Source organism: Myxine glutinosa, chromosome 12, assembly GCF_964187855.1.
Source record: "Myxine glutinosa chromosome 12, kmMyxGlut1.1, whole genome shotgun sequence".
Classification (NCBI taxonomy): Eukaryota; Metazoa; Chordata; class Myxini; order Myxiniformes; family Myxinidae; genus Myxine; species Myxine glutinosa.
Window position 1 is genome coordinate 9377238 of NC_136272.1, and position 16741 is coordinate 9393978.

General features: G+C 52.9%; 1 protein-coding gene across 1 annotated transcript in view; it reads right to left on the reverse strand.

The window, feature by feature from the left end:
- Positions 1-16741, reverse strand: part of LOC137438238 (ATP-binding cassette sub-family C member 2-like) — a 124770-nt gene that overhangs the window by 97619 nt on the left and 10410 nt on the right. The window contains exons 4-7 of the mRNA XM_078766457.1: positions 15552-15806; positions 5526-5591; positions 5259-5396; positions 4888-5034 (exon numbers count right to left, since the gene is read on the reverse strand). Coding sequence (XP_078622583.1) covers positions 4888-5034; positions 5259-5396; positions 5526-5591; positions 15552-15806 — 606 coding nt within the window. The remainder of the gene's footprint in view (positions 1-4887; positions 5035-5258; positions 5397-5525; positions 5592-15551; positions 15807-16741) is intronic.

Here is a 16741-nt window from a genome sequence, read left to right on the forward strand (position 1 = left end):
AGATACGTCGGGCCGCCGAAACAAATGGCGCGAACGCGACCGGTCACAGAGCATCTAACCTTGACTGGCTTTCAAACGCCTCCTTCAAACAAGCGACATGCACCCACTTTGGAAATGCCTCTCGAAGTGCGGCAAACGCAGCACGTGACTCGAGCGCCATCTGATGACAGCTTTTGCGAATTACATGCTTCCCTTCTGGCATGTCAATCTGCAGATGGCCGAATTCTTTCTCACGTGGCTCGAGCGCCATCTGGCGGTAGCTCTTGCGAATTACATGCACCTGCTTTGGCATATGACTCTGCAGATGGCAGAGAACTTTCTCCCGTGGCTCGAGCGCCATCTGGAGGCTGCTCTCACGACTACCCCTCACCCACTCTGGCAAATGAAACTACCGAAGAGCCAACTGACTTCAATGCTCCTGCTGAGGCCCGTAGGATTGCGGCCGGCGTGGGATCCACCCGCGAGGCGCGATCTTCTCGCCCGGCCGGAACTATACCTGCCGGGTCTGCCGGCCTAGCGCCGGCCTTCATTCCGCTCACGGTCGCGGGCGTTGTTGCGCAAGCTTTAATTGATACGGGATCCACGGATAGTTTTATTGATCAGCGTCTCGTGCATCAACATGGGTGGCCGGTTCTCGGGACAACCCGCCGGATCTTCATGGCATCTCAGGGACTTCGGTTGAGCACAAAAGGGGCGTGTCGATTGAAACTTGTGATAAATGGACGCACGTTCCCGGACGTGTATCTCATGGTATTACCGGCCTTATGCGCTGACATTCTGTTAGGACTTGATTTCCTTAAGCGGCATGGTCGTTTAGAAATAGACTTCGGAGGGCCGGACACGCTCGCTGTGTGTGCCCTCGCTCAAATGGACATGGAGCCACTCTCACTGTTCCCCAACCTGACCACTGATTGTACCCCTGTAGCCATCAAATCGCGGCGCTACTCTCGCGCGGACGCGCAATTCATTGCGGATGAAACGGCCCTGCTCTTGAAGGACGGTATCATAGAACACAGTAGGTCTCCGTGGAGGGCCCAAGTCTTAGTGGTGCGGAGTGAGGCTCACCGCAGGCGAATGGTAATCGACTATTTGCAAACGATTAATCGCTTTACACAGCTGGATGCCTACCCATTACCGGGGATGGACGCCCTGGTTCGCCAGGTGGCCCTGTATTCCGTTTATAGCACTCTCGATCTACGTAGTGCGTATCATCAAGTCCCCATCTCTAGGGCTGATCGCGTCTTTACAGCCTTTGAATCGGGTCAGCGGTTGTACCAGTTCACGAGACTTCCTTTTGGGGTAACGAACGGCGTCGCTTGTTTTCAGAGAGCTATGGATGACCTCGTTGCGAAGGAGCATTTGACAGATGTCTTTGTCTATCTGGACAATCTTACGGTTTGTGGGTACGACCAGGCGCATCACGACGCTAATCTAAAACGCTTCCTCGAGGTCGCGCGGAAATATCGCTTAACCATGAATGAGGCGAAGTGTCAATACTCTCTACGCACGGTAGACCTTCTGGGGTACACCGTGACCCATGGCTCCGTCTCTCCGGATAAGGAGCGTCTGCGCCCTTTGCTCGATATGGCTCCGCCTAGCGATCGGGCTGCGCTGAAACGCGCTCTAGGGCTGTTCGCCCACTACTCGAAGTGGGTGCAAAATTTCTCCGCTAAGCTCCGCCCCCTCGTGGCCTGCGACACTTTCCCCATGGGCCCGGCCGCCCTGGCGGCCTTCGAGGGCCTTAAAGTCGACATTGCTGGCGCCGCTGTCGCAACGATTGACGAGAGTGCCTCTTTCGTTTTGGAGAGTGATGCCTCGGATCATGCGATAGCGGCGACTCTCTCCCAAGGAGGCCGCCCTGTGGCTTTCTTCTCGCGGACTCTCACCTCCGCCGAGCGGAGGCATTCGTCCGTCGAAAAGGAAGCGTACGCGATCGTCGAATCTATTCGGCGATGGCGTTCGTATTTGCTTGGGCGGAGTTTCCAAATTATCACGGACCAACAGAGTGTTGCGTTTATGTACGACACCTTACATGCTCAGCGCATTAAGAATGAGAAAATCACCCGTTGGCGTATCGAACTCGCCGACTTCTGCTACACCATCAAATACCGCCCGGGGAAGGATAACCTGGTCGCTGACGCCTTATCGAGGCCGGCCACTTGCGCGGGGGTCGTATCTTTGGAGGGGCTGCGCACTTTGCACAGCACTATGTGTCATCCCGGGGTAACGTGCTTCGTGCATTTTGTGCGCGCGGGCAATCTGCCGTACTCGATGGAGGACATCCGCCGCATCTGCCGTGATTGCGCGGTCTGTGCGGAACTCAAACCGCGTTTTTATAGCCCCCCCCTGGGGACACTCGTTAGGGCTACTAGACCGTGGGAGCGCTTGGCGATGGACTTCAAAGGGCCGCTGCCAATGTCGAGCAACTCTCGCTATCTGCTCACTATCGTCGATGAGTATTCCCGATTCCCCTTTGCTTACACGTGCGGGGATATGTCGGCTGCCACGGTTATTCGGTGCCTGCAGAATTTGTTTTCTATGTTCGGGTATCCGGCCTACGTGCATACCGATCGGGGTGCGGTGTTCCTGTCCCAGGAAGTGAAGGGCTACTTGCTCCAAAATAATGTCGCTTCGAGCTACACCACCCTGTACCGGCCCCAAGCTAATGGACAGATCGAACGCTTTAATGGGATTATATGGCGGGCCGTCATGCTAAGCCTTCGGACCCTCGGCCGAGGCCTCGATAAATGGGCGTGGTCGCTGCCTGCTGCTCTAAACTCGATCCGGGCTCTCCTATGTACTGCCACCAACCAGACTCCTCACGAACGACTGTTCCACCACCCTAGAAGCTCCGGCAGTATCCAGTCTTTACCCAGCTGGCTCGCTGAACCGGGGCCCGCCTATCTCAAACGAGCGGTTCGCACTAGCAAGTACGACCCCCTTGTTGACAAGGTGCAGGTCCTCCAGGCTAATCCCGAGCATGCCCGCGTGTTAACGGCGGATGGCCGCGAGTCTACTGTCTCCGTACGCCATCTCGCCCCATGTGGGGACGACGACAGGGATATCGACGAACCCGTCTACGAGTCTATGGACTCTATCGAAGCTTCCCCTATGGAACTACCACTGTTACTCCCGTCGTCCCCCGCTCCCGTGCCCGAAGGCGCAGGGGCGCCCCCTCCGACTCCAACCTCCGGCGGCTATTCCGACGCGGGGGACTCCGGGCTAGGGGACGCCGTGCCTGGTAGATTCCGAACACGAACTGGCAGGGAGGTTCGCCGCCCCGACCGCTACGGGTGGACCGACTGACGTGGATTGACGTAACCCTTTCATTTATTGCTGATGCTTGCCTGCGAACTGCCGAGCGGTAGTATAGTTTTAACGACGGGGAGAATGTAGTGAAATTATACCAAGGTGAACCCAGGGGGTGCTCGCCACGAAAGGGGCCGTCTATAAGACCCGGGACACTCGGGGCGTGCGGACACTTAGGCGGGACTCACTGTGACATTATCCAGTAGTTGAATGGTATGTACGCCCCCAAATGCTGCGCTGCGTTAACCATCGTTATATCGAAGCTACCTTTGCTGTGCTTGAATGCTCTGATTTAATGCCTATTGTTGCATGTATTGTTACAGGAGATATTGCCGATCTAAATGATATTAAAGCCTACCCAGAGGAAAGTCGTGTCTGCGCTTGATTTTCACGACACACACAAGTACAACATTTGAGAGCATGGACATCAGGAGATCTGTGGGAGTTTGAGGGCTTGGGGGGAGGAGGCGTTGGAAGGGGGTGGTGTGGTGGGAGAGGTAAAAAACATGGATACTGCTAGGACTTCCAGGAAAGAAGTCGGTATTTCAAAAAAAGTGGATCTGGGGTGAATTAACGGGGGTAGAAAAGATCAAGGTTTTGGATGGGGAAAGATAAGAGATGGTGATGAACAGCTGTTTTAAAGACCTGGAGGAGGAGTGGGATTGAAGAGAGTGAGGTAGTTTGTTCCAGAGGCAGGATAAAAGAGGAATGAAAGAGTGAAGGTGAATAGAGTCTTAATTTTGGCAATTTAACCATAAGAGGGTTGCTGGCAGATCTTGTGCGACCTGTAGGAATATTTGGGGGACAGAGCACAGAGAGAGAGCTGGGGGAGCAAGGCCGGAGAGGAGTCGGTAGAAGACAGAAAGACCACCAACCTGCCTGCGGTGAGCAAGTGAAAAGCCCTCGGAGTTACCTTCATCGCGGTAGATTCCAATGATTCTAAAAGCTTTGGTTTCTGCAGCGTGAAGCCGAGCTTGATGTGAGGCAGGAGCACCGGCCCAGAGGGGAGAGCAGTATTCCATTGCGCTGTGGATGAAAGCCTTGTATGTGGTGTTGTTGTGAGGAAAGTCCCTCTGTATTAGGTTACCCCGTTACATTCAGCCGAAGCAAATTGCATAATCGAAATCTTACCCAGCTCCATATCCCTGAACCTGATTTTCTGTCGCAAAGGGTGCGCATGCGATCATTTCGTTCCTACAAGTCAGCATTTAATGAACTCATTAGGATTCATTACCTGCTTGCATATCTCCTTGGCGTGCACACATTTATTCCACCCTGGTATCAGGTGTCAAAACATTTATCATATTAATTTGTTGTTACTAATGGGTTTCCATCCGTTTTGTGTCGACGTGACATGCACATTGTTTTTGCCCTCATTTTTTATAGAGACGCCATTACGGAGATGTCTCTAGTTTCCTTTAATGATGTTCAGGTCAGGTTAGGGTAACCCGAACACCTCATCCTCAACTTGTTTTCAAGGGGCGTTGCTAGTGTTGCCAAATATTTATAAATGACATCTTCCTTTTCTGCTGTATGCAAACGTTAAAGAAAGAAGAGAAAAGGGATGTGGGACAAGACCTGCACGAGGTAAGAGATGATGATGGGCAGCACAGCCAATGGGAAGCGCAGGATGTTGAAGAGGGAGATTGAAGTGAAGGCCTTTTGTGCATCCAGAATGTTATTTGGGTCCACTGCTAAGTAGACGCCGAAGCTGGCTAAAGATACCTGCCAGAGGTGAAAAAAATTTGTCACGTGAATCCAAACATGAACAGTTTAGAATTTAAAACACCGTATGTCGTTTCGTATTCTCGTGCATTTCAGAGAACAATTGAAACAAATCTTTTGCAAAATTTTAGCTTTTTGAGATGTGTACATTTGACAGTGAAACGTCACCTGATTGGCCTTAAATTGAGTGATATTTGTCAACAACAGGAATTATAAAGTCTAACCAAGAAAGGGGCACAGGTGAAGAAAAAGATGGAGACCGAGTTGAGGTAGTTGTAGCTACGCATGACGTCCAGCTCCGCATTCCGAACACTCGTGACCTGTTCTCCAAAGGAAGGCTCCCATGCGTACAGTTTGAGGATCTGACAGTCAGGTTGGAAAATAGCAAGTGATGAGATTTAGAAACGGCACAATTTTAATGTACTGTGGAACCAACTTCTTCAATCTCTCCAATAACATTTTCCCCTCGACGAACAACCAAAATATTTTACCTTGATACCGTTCAATATCTCATTCATCATTTTGATTCTTTCATCTTTGATTTCCATGTTCTTTACCTGGGGGAGGAGGAGGGACAAATGTTAAACACGATGTTCCCAATACCTCCCATCTTGTGATATGTAAACGAGTTACCTTAACACTGTCATTATCAGCATCCCCCAAAAAACTGCATCTTATTAGGATTACCGGTGTATGCAATGGGATATGATGGGCTTGCCTATACAAATTCCTCAACGTTGGGAAATTTTAGAGTTTGGAGACCAGGTGAACATGGCATATGCAGGTGGACTAAGTGCACATGGAAAAGATGAGCAGAAATCAGAGATGATATGAAATGCCATTGAACTTTACCTTACAAGATCGAGGTAAAAATCAAGACTGGAGAAATACATGGAGGTGAGTTCACAGGTGGGAAAAATTGGGAAGAAAGGAATTGTGGTAATCCCACTTTGGACAACCTTAAAAACATTGAACATTGGAGGATGTTCGAACATCCCGGTCCAACATCCAACATCGAACATCCCGGTGTGTACCCTGGTTTAGAATAGGTACACCGTATCCCTGCATGTCGTAAGAGGCGACGGCGAGGGTTGGCGTCAGGAAGGGCATCCGGCCATAAAAACATTGCCTCAAAAAAAATAGAACCATGACAATTACAACTACATTTGGGCAGGGTACAGCCCGAAGTGGAGATCGGTTTCTGAGGTTTGGGACATGGAATGTAGGGACAATGACAGGGAGATCAGGAGAAGTGGTGGAAGTATTGATCAGAAGAAGAGTGGACATATGTTGTGTGCAAGAGACGAGATGGAAGGGAAGTGGTGTGAGAATGGTGAAGGGTAGGCAGGGACAGAAATACAAGTTTGTGTGGCAAGGGTGCCCGGAGGGCGTGAATGGTGTTGGTGGCCTGTTTTCTGAGGAGTTTGAAGACAGTGTGGTGAGTGTGACAAGAGTGAGTGATAGGTTGATGATTGTGAAAATGATGATTGGAAAGCTCTTGGTGAACATCGTCTCGGGATATGCTCCGCAGGTTGGTCGGAGCGATGAAGATAAGGACACATTTTTGTGTGCAATAGGGAAGTTGATGGAAAATGTGAAAGATGAGGAAGTTGTTGTGGTAGGAGGAGACCTAAATGGACATGTGGGAAGGAGTATGGACGGTTTTGAGGAGGTTCATGGGGGTTACAGATATTGTGTGAGAAATGGAGAAGGTGAAAGGATTTTGGAGTTTGCTGATGGAGCTGATTTGTTGATTTGTAATACTCAGTTCCAGAAAGAGGATAATAAGCTTGTTACATACACGTCAGGTGGGTCGACGCCAATCTTTGACTACCTGATGGTGCATAGGCGAGATAAGGGGCACCTCCGGGACACAAACGTGATCCCGGGGGAGGAGGCTGTTTCACAGCACCACTTGGTTGTCTGCAACATAAGGGTGAAAGGTGCGAGGAGAGCTCGGCGGGTGAAGTACCAACCGAGAATGAAGGTGTGGAGGTTGAAAGAGGTGACAGAAAGGGAGGCATTAAAAGAGAGGCTGAGTAGGGTAGAGGATGATGTGGTTGAGCTTGAAAGTGGTTGGAGGTCAATGAAAGCTAGTCTGTTGGGAGCTGTTGGTGAGGCATGTGGATGGACAAAAGCACCACCGAGGCACTCGGAAACATGGTGGTGGGATGATGAAGTTGGAAAGAGGATTGACGAGAAGAGGAAGAAGTTCAAGGAGTGGCAGAAGGCGAAGGGTACGGGAGCAGAAACAGCAGAGCATGAAAATTATAAGGCAGCCAAGAAGGCTGCAAAGAAAGAGGTAGCAAAGGCGCAGGAGGCATGTAGGAAAATGTTCGGAGAACGCTTGGATTCGGAAGAGGGTTAGAGAGCAGTATTCAGGATTGCAAAGCAGATAGCAAAAGAGAGGTGTGATGTGATGGGGGTGAGTTGCTTGAAGGATGAAGTGGGACAAATCGTTGTGGACCCAGATGGAATTAAAGGAATATGGAAAAGATATATGTAAATGCTGTTGAATACAGAGAATGAATGGGATGGCAACATAGAGAATAACCCAGTTTTAGGACCGGCAGAGAAGATAACTGAGAAGGAAGTTGAGGAAGCGATAAAAGCAATGGAGTCGAAAAGCGGGAGGGCCGACAGGAGATGTGGGAGATATGTTGAAGGCAGCGGGAAATTGGGGTGTGAAGAGAATGACAGAGACCTGCAATCTGGTGGTGAAAGAAGGCCGCATTCCAGTGTTTGGGAACTGAGTACCCTCGTCCCTCTATACCAGGGGTCGGCAACCTTAGGCACGCGTGCCACCATTGGCACACGGCAGCGTAATCATTGGCACACTGGCGAAAGCAGTGCCCTCTCCGCTGCATGCCAAATCGCCTCTTGAACAGCCAATGGCTGTTGTGCGTGTTGCACTATAACAGTATTCCGGTGTGATGGTGCAGGGTGATGAGGTAGATGGATCAGAGCAGAGTCACCATTCCAATTCCAAATTATTTTACTGGAATAATAATCAAGGATGATTTATGAAAGATGAAAGATGAAATCAAAGATTTTTGACATTTGTTTCCAATGCAATACTTTGTAAATGAGTTTCTGAAAGCAGTGTTTTGAAATGGGGTCCATGCATATAATAATTTGTAACCTCATTGGGAACAAATTTTACAATGATAAAATGATCATTACAATGTCCTGATTTATGAGAGATAAATGTTTCTTTAAAATGTTGTTGCTATGCATGCAGCCTATATGGATGGAATAAAATTCCATGTCTGTTGGAAATATTTTTTTGATGTGGTGTTAAAGCGCGGCGTTACGCGCGCTGCTTGTGAGCAAGGAGGAAGCGGACAAGCGGTAACATATAAACGTCTTTATTGTAAGACTACACTGTAACACTGAACTCCTCCGGGCTGGTCGCCCGGTGTATATCATGAGGCCACGCCTACCCCTCGGGCGTGGCCACCGCCCACTTGGTGCGTGGAATGATGTCACCACGCCAGTGGGCTTTTGTGTCCGCCACACGCGCCCCCCCAGAATTCCCGCGCACCTGGAGGGCCAGTTTGTGGGGCAGTCGAATGACCCGGCCGAAGCGCCCCCTGGCGATCGGCGGCGTCCGGGGTGCAGGGATACCAGGTGGGATGCCCCTGGCTGCCCCTGGGATGGGTGCAGGACCGGGGGGCGCCGTGGCGGCGGGGCTGGGCGGTGCCGGGGGTCTGCCCGCAGGAGGGCGGCCCTGACGTGGGGGTCGGGCCACTGGTGGTGGATGGTCCACATCGAGGTGGGCCGGCTTGAGGCGGTCTACCGAAACGCGGTCAGGAGTACCGCCGATGTCCAGGGTGAAGTGCTTCGCCCCGGTCTCCAGCACGCGGAAAGGCCCGTCGTACGGGGGCCGCAGTGGTGTCCGATGGGCATCGTGGCGGACGAAGACGTACTCCGCCGTGCGAAGCTCTGGGGCGACGTGCGTCGGTGGGTGCCCGTGGCATGCCGTTGGCACCGGGGCGAACCTCTGGGCGGTCTCTTGCAGAGCGGAGCGCTGCTGTGCCGCGGACCATGGTGCCGTGGAGTCGGGGAGGAACTCGCCCGGCACCCGCAGCGGTTGCCCGAAGACCAACTCCGCCGCGGATGCGCGCAGGTCCTCCTTGGGTGCCGTCCGGAGGCCCAGCAGGACCCAGGGGAGCCTGTCGACCCAGCCGCCGTCGCGGAGGGTGGCCCGGAGCGCGGCCTTCAATGAGCGGTGAAATCGCTCACACAGGCCGTTAGCCTGGGGGTGGTAGGTCGTGGTTCGGTGCAGCCGGACCCCGAGCCCCTGCGCAACCGCCCCCCAGAGCTCCGAGGTGAACTGGGGGCCGCGGTCGGATGAGATGTCTGAGGGGGCGCCGAACCGGGCGACCCAGGTGGCGATGAAAGCCTGCGCGACATCGGCCGCCGTTGTCGACGCCAAGGGCACGGCCTCCGGCCACCGGGTGGTGCGGTCCACCATGGTGAGGACGTGGGTGAAACCCCGCGAGGGGGGCAGAGGTCCCACCAGGTCCACGTGGACGTGGTCAAACCGGCGTTCCGGCACCGTGAACGGGGCCAACGGGGCCTGGGTGTGCCGGTGCACCTTGGCGCGCTGGCACGCGAGGCATGTCCTGGCCCAGCCGCGGACGGCCTTCCGGAGGCCATGCCAGACGAACTTGTCAGCGATCAGCCTTTGGGAGGCCCTCGCGCCCGGGTGGGACAGGCCGTGGATGGCGTCAAACACCTGGCGCTGCCAGCCCGCGGGCACAATGGGGCGAGGACGCCCGAGGGAGACGTCGCACAAGAGGGCCCTGCCCGCGCCGTCGAACGGCACCTCGGTGACGCGGAGGCCCGTGACGGCGGTCCGCAAGGCCTGGACGTCGGGGTCAGCGGCCTGGTCCGCTGCCATCCGGGCATAGTCGATGCCGAGGTGGACTGCGTGGGCGACGGCCCGGGAAAGGCAATCCGCAACCGGGTTGTCCTTCCCCGCGACGTGCTGGATGTCCGTCGTGTACTCGGACACGGCCGAGAGGTGACGCTGCTGCCGGGCCGACCACGGCTCGGTGACCTTGCCCATCGCGAAGATCAGCGGCTTGTGGTCGACGAAGGCAGTGAACGCCCGGCCCTCGAGCAGATGGCGGAAGTGCCTGACCGCCAAGTGAAGTCCGAGCAACTCGCGGTCGAAGGTACTGTAACGGCGTTCGGGCGGGCGAAGCTGCCGGCTAAAGAACGCCAGCGGTTGCCAAGCTCCACGCACCCATTGCTCGTGCACCGCGCCCACCGCGTAGTCCGAGGCATCGGTGGTGAGGGCGATCGGTGCATCGGGCGCCGGGTGCGCGAGCATGGTGGCGTTAGCCAAGGCGAGCTTCGCGCCCGTGAACGCCGTGTCCATCTGCTCGGTCCAGGTAACGTCGTCTTTGCCCGGCTTACCTCGGAGAGCTTCGTGCAAGGGGCGCAGGAGCTGGGCGATACGGGGCAGGAACCGATGGTAAAAGTTCACCATGCCCAGGAACTCCTGCAGCCCTCTGATCGTGCGGGGGCGCGGAAACCCCTTCACCGCCTCCACCTTGGCCGGCAGGGGGACGGCTCCGTGCCTGGTGACACGGTGCCCCAGAAAATCGATTGTGGCGGCGCCGAACCGGCACTTTGCGGGGTTCACAATCAGGCCATGCTGGCCCAGGCGTTCGAAGAGCGTGCGGAGGTGGCGTAGGTGCTCTTCGCGGGACGCGCTGGCGACGAGGATATCGTCCAGGTAGACGTAGACAAAATCCAAGTCGCGCAGGACGCTGTCCATCAGTCGCTGGAACGCCTGAGCCGCATTCTTCAGACCGAAGGGCATGCGCAGGAACTCGAAGAGTCCGAATGGCGTGATGACCGCCGTCTTCGGGACGTCCTCCGGCCTGACGGGGACCTGATGGTAGCCGCGTATGAGGTCCACCTTCGAGAAGAAGGACCTGCCCGCCAAACGGGCGGAAAAGTCCTGAATGTGGGGGACGGGGTAGCGGTCGGGAGTCGTGGCGTCATTGAGACGGCGATAGTCCCCGCACGGTCGCCATCCCCCGCCGGGCTTCGGCACGATGTGCAGCGGCGACGCCCAAGCGCTCTCTGAGCGCCGAACGATGCCGAGTCGCTCCAGGGTAGCGAACTCCGCTTTTGCCACCGCCAGCTTCGTCGGCTCGAGGCGGCGTGCCCGGGCGTAGACCGGTGGCCCGACGGTGGGGATGTGATGGGCCACCCCGTGCTTGACGGCCCCCGCCGAGAAGGTGGGCCGCGTGAGGGCCGGGAAGCCGGCGAGGAGGCGGGTGAATGCGTCCGCTGCCAGAAGCGTACAGACCAACGTGGCCGGAACCGAATCGTTCGGCAAGCCGCTTGGCAAGCCGCTCGTTGAGCTGGGCAACGCACATGCGAGCGAGCTGAACGTCTCGGCCTGGACAAGCCGTCTGCGCTTGACGTCGACCAGGAGCCCATTAGCGCACAGGAAGTCCGCGCCAAGCAGTGCCATGGGCACGTCGGCGGTGACGAACGTCCATCGGAAAACCTGCCCTCCAAACCGCAGAGAGAGGCAGCGTTTTCCGTACGTACGGATGGGCGTCCCGTTCGCGGCAAGCAGCGCGGGGCCCCCACCCGCGGCGTGCTTGTCTGACGTGCCGGCGGGAATGACACTCACCTGTGCTCCCGTGTCGCACAGGTAACGGCGCCCGGAGAAGGTGTCCGTTATGAACAGCAGGCTGCTCGAACGGCCGGCGCTCATCGCCACAATTGAGCGCCGGCCCGGGCGTTTCCCGACCCGTTGAAGGAGCACGGCGGATGACACCGCCGAGCTTCGTGGCCGAACTTGGCGTGGAACCAGCACCAGGTGGTGGAGCTGGAGGAGCGCGGCTGGCTCCGCCAGGCCGGTGGAGTCGACGGGTTTCCCCGCGGTGGCGGTTTTCGCCGCGGCGGTGGGCGGGGCGTGGCGGCGTTCACGAGGTGCGTATCAGCATGCTGCTGAACCACAGCGTGCTGTAGAAGATGATGCTGTGGAACATCAGCGTGCTGTAGAAGATGATGCTGTGGAACATCAGCGTGCTGTAGAAGATGATGCTGTGGAACATCAGCGTGCTGTAGAAGATGATGCTGTGGAACATCAGCGTCGAAGGCCGTGACGGCCACGCCAACGCTCGCCCGCGTGTCCGAAGCGGCGAAGTACTTGTCCGCCTCGGCCGCCAATGCTCGGGGTTCCGTTAGCCCGGTCCCGGCCAACGCGAGGCGAACCTGCGCTGGAAGTTGGCGACGGAAAAGCGCCCGGAATAGCGAACCGGGGGCTTCGTCGCCCAACAGTGACAGCATATGGTCCATTCGGACCGACGGGCGCGTCTCACCGAGCTCGGGGAGATCCAGGAGGCGATCGGCCCGTGCGTCGTCCGTGAGGCCGAACGTGGCTAGGAGTAGCCGCTTGAGTGCCTCGTACTTGTGGCCGTCCGGTGGGTGGCGAAGGACGGACACAACTCGAGCGGCCGTGCCGGGCCCGAGGGAGGCGACGACATGGCAGTAGCGCAGGTCGTCGTTGGTGAGGCGCCGAAGCTGAAATTGGGCTTCGGCTTGAACGAACCAGACTTCGGCCTGGGCCTCCCAAAATTCGGGAAGTTTAATCGCCATTGCCTTGTCGTTGGCCATTGCAATGGCGTCGTGTTCGGAAGGATCGCTACGGCAGATCCAACGTCGAGGGTCACCAGTAAAGCGCGGCGTTACGCGCGCTGCTTGTGAGCAAGGAGGAAGCGGACAAGCGGTAACATATAAACGTCTTTATTGTAAGACTACACTGTAACACTGAACTCCTCCGGGCTGGTCGCCCGGTGTATATCATGAGGCCACGCCTACCCCTCGGGCGTGGCCACCGCCCACTTGGTGCGTGGAATGATGTCACCACGCCAGTGGGCTTTTGTGTCCGCCACAGTGTCATAATTAAACTTAATGTTAAACTTAATGTTGATATGGCACACTAATTAACAAGAACATTTCAAACTGGCACTTCATGTCAAAAAGGTTGCTGACCCCTGCTCTATACTATAGAAGGGGAAAGGTGACCCTCTGGAGTGTGGCTCGTACCGAGCGATAAAGTTATTTGAGCATGGAATGAAGGTATTGGAAAGGGTGTTGGAGAGGAGGATAAGGAAGAAGGTGAAGATCGACGAAATGCAGTTTGGATTTATGTCAGGACGAGGAACGACAGACGCACTCTTTATTGTGAGGCAGTTGCAGGAGAAGTACATGGAGAAGAGGAGGAAGGTGTTTCTTGGGCTTGTTGATCTGGAGAAAGCATTCGATTGGGTTCCATGCGAAGTATTGACATGGGCATTGAGGAAGTTAGGAGTGGAGGAATGGTTGATCATAGTAGTGATGGCAATGTACAAAAGAGCGCGCACAGCTGTAAGGACGAAGGACGGGAACAGTGGTGAGTTTGAGGTAAAGGTGGGAGTGCATCAGGGGTCGGTACTAGGTCCACGACTATTTGTAGCTGTGATGGAGGTGCTGGCTCGGAACGTAAAGGAGGGTTTACCGTGGGAGTTGTTGTATGCAGATGATCTGGTGTTGATTGCGCAAAGTGTGGATGGACTGAAGGAAAAGATGAACAAGTGGAAGGAATGTATGGAGACAAAAGGTCTGAAGGTGAAAATCGGAAAGAAGAAGGTGATGACAAGTGGTAAAGCATGTGGTGAGGTGGAAAGAACTGGGAAGTGGCCCTGTGCTGTATGCAGGAAGGGTGTCGGAGTTAACTCCATTCAATGTACAATGTGCGCTCAGTGGGTTCATCAAAAATGTAGTGGTCTGAGAGGTGGCAGCTACACATTAACCAGTGTGGCAGCTACATTCAAATGTAAGGTGTGCACAGAGGGAGCTGCAGATGGAGGAAATGTTGAGTTGGATCTTGGAGACGGCGTGAAGCTGGAAGGTATGAAAGCATTTTGCTACCTCGGAGACATGCTGAATGGAGAAGGTGGATCAGACTCGGCAACGGTTGCTGGAGTGAGATGTGCATGGAAGAAGTTTCGGGAACTGAGTGGCATGCTGATAAGGAGGGGAGTGTCGTTGAAGCTGAAGGGAAAGGTGTATGCTGCCTGTGTGAGAAGTGTTATGATTTATGGGAGCGAGACATGGGTAATGAACAGCAGCAATGAAGGTTGGAAAGGGTGGAAATGCGAATGGTTCGATGGATGTGTGGAGTATCGTTGAGAGAGAGGAAGACAAATGATGAATTGCGAAATATGATGGGAATAGAGCCTGTGATTGATGCTGTGAAGAGGAACAGGTTGAGATGGTTTGGTCATGTGTTGAGGAAGGATGAAAGTGACTGGTTGAGAAGAGTGACAGAAATGAATGTAGAAGGAAGTAGAGGACGGGGAAGACCGAGAAAGACTTGGCGAAAGATGGTGGAAGAAGAAATGCGGGCAAGGGGGTTAACAAGGTGAGATGCAGAAAATAGGGCAAGATGGAGAAGATTGTCATGGGGACCGCAAGGCTAACCCCCGCTCTAGCAGGGAAAATGGCCTTAAAATGCACGTTGTGTGTGTTGTTGGTTATACAGTGTGTCCCTTAAATAAGTACCTATTTTTACCCCTCCCCTACCCCCCCCCCCCCCTCCAACTTCCCTCCCACCGAAGGTGGACGACAGTTATGTGTTCACCCCCATTTGTGTTTGTTTTTTCTGTCTGTGCAGGATGTCTCAAATAGTTATAAAAGTTATGGACAGATTCGAACAAAATTTGGTGGACAGTTTGGGTATGTGACAGTGACGAATCGATTCGATTTTGGTGAAGATCTGAATCCAGAATCATCTAAGTTCTGTGATTGCATGGTGTACAACTCTGTCCTTAATGTCCCACCTCCATCCCCCAAAAAGGTCACAGGACATCACGTCCAGAGATAGTTGGAGCCAAACAAGGTGTCATATCTGCTGTATAAAACACTGTCAGTTTGTGTGTTTGTACAGATGTCTGGCCCCTTTCATAAGGGCAGGTTTTGAAGGCCAATCTATTACCATGAATGTGTGTTCACTACGGTCTATTTTTGAAGATAAAACTCGAAAAACATTTTCCATAAATGAGTAATTATGTCTCTTCTATTGGAAGTGTAGATGGTGGCTTGCAAACTGATCCTCAGGGGCGGTGTACAGAAGTGGGTTTTTTTAAAATAAATAATAATAAATACAAGGTACAGGGAGGTGAAATTAGCTGCATGTGATGTGCAACACCTAAAGAGTAAAACGAGTGTTCATTTACATCCATAGGATATCTCATAAATGAAGAGGTTTTAAGCACACCTGACACTAGGCCGAGGCTTCAGACTTTGGCACGCTCACGAGGCTGCACCGTCGAATAAACCATTCCAACCCATCATTTTTGACGGGCCTTTTACCAGCACATAATATAATGATGGTTATTCAAGTACTTCTGACAAATTCTTTCTGAATACCACTACGAATGCTGCAACCTTCTATTATGACCAATATCGGTGTAATTGAGTGGAGTCAAAAATCTTGCCTGGAACCCACGAGACTTATTTGCGAGGAGAGCATTGATTGGGATAAGCAGGATCATTACAGCCAAGCCTGCAAGGACCGATGGACCCAGCTCGATCCAGAGAAAGATCAATGCAAGTATTATTTGCAGAGGTGATGCCCAGATGAGCTGTATGTTGGCTGCCACATCCATGAAATGCTGTGCATCTGTTGACATGAGATTCACAACTTCACCCATCGTGGAGGCCCGGTGCGCTGCACTGGACATCACCAATGCCTGCGAAAGACCAGAGAATCACAGGTATTGACCACGATCCCTGCACTATTTCGTCAGTCAGGATATCACGGAGAAATCCGATTTCCTTTTTATGTTTAACATCTTGCTAATGAAGACAAATAAGTTAAATTAATGACTCCAGGTTTAATAAAGAACCATCGATAATGTTGTGACCTTTAGACAAGTCAAACGCCTTTTCTAACAAAGCTTTAAGACGACGTGAAAGTGCACAAAACATCGGACAGTCCTAATGCACAGGTAAAGATCATTTGGACCAATTTACCTGTATTATATAAACACTAGCGGGGTCACCCGTGGGAATCCCACGGGCATGGATGTGTGTGACATTTCGACATATTGAGTTAGATGCTGCACCTGCACATTCAGTTATATAAAATGGTTCCGGGCAATTGATCACATCCACAAATGATGTAATCCACACAATTTATGTACTTTACATAACGTTAATAGGAATACATGCCCGTGTAGATGGGAAATACAGTTTGTTTGAAAGAAATCACAAATATCAGAAGAAAGTTTTTAAAATTTAGAACTATTCTCACTCAGAGTTAAACATCACCGTAATATTATGCGGTTGCTTCAACGTTTTCAGTGAATTATATGTCATCATTGTGAGATTTTTTTGGAATTTTTTTTTTTGAAATGAAATTTTTATATTTAAAAAAACGGCAAAAAAGCATCAGAACAGCTGTGAAACAGCATCAAAACAGCAGTGAAAAAGCATCAAAACACTATCAAAACAACAGTGGAAAGCGTCAAAACAGCAGTGAAAAAGCATCAAAACAGCAGTGAAAAAGCATCAAAACAGCAGTGAAAAAGCATCAGAACAGCAGTGAAAAAACAGCAGTGAAAAAGCATCAAAACAGCAGTAAAAAGCATCAAAACAGCAGTAAAAAGCATCAAAACAGCAACAA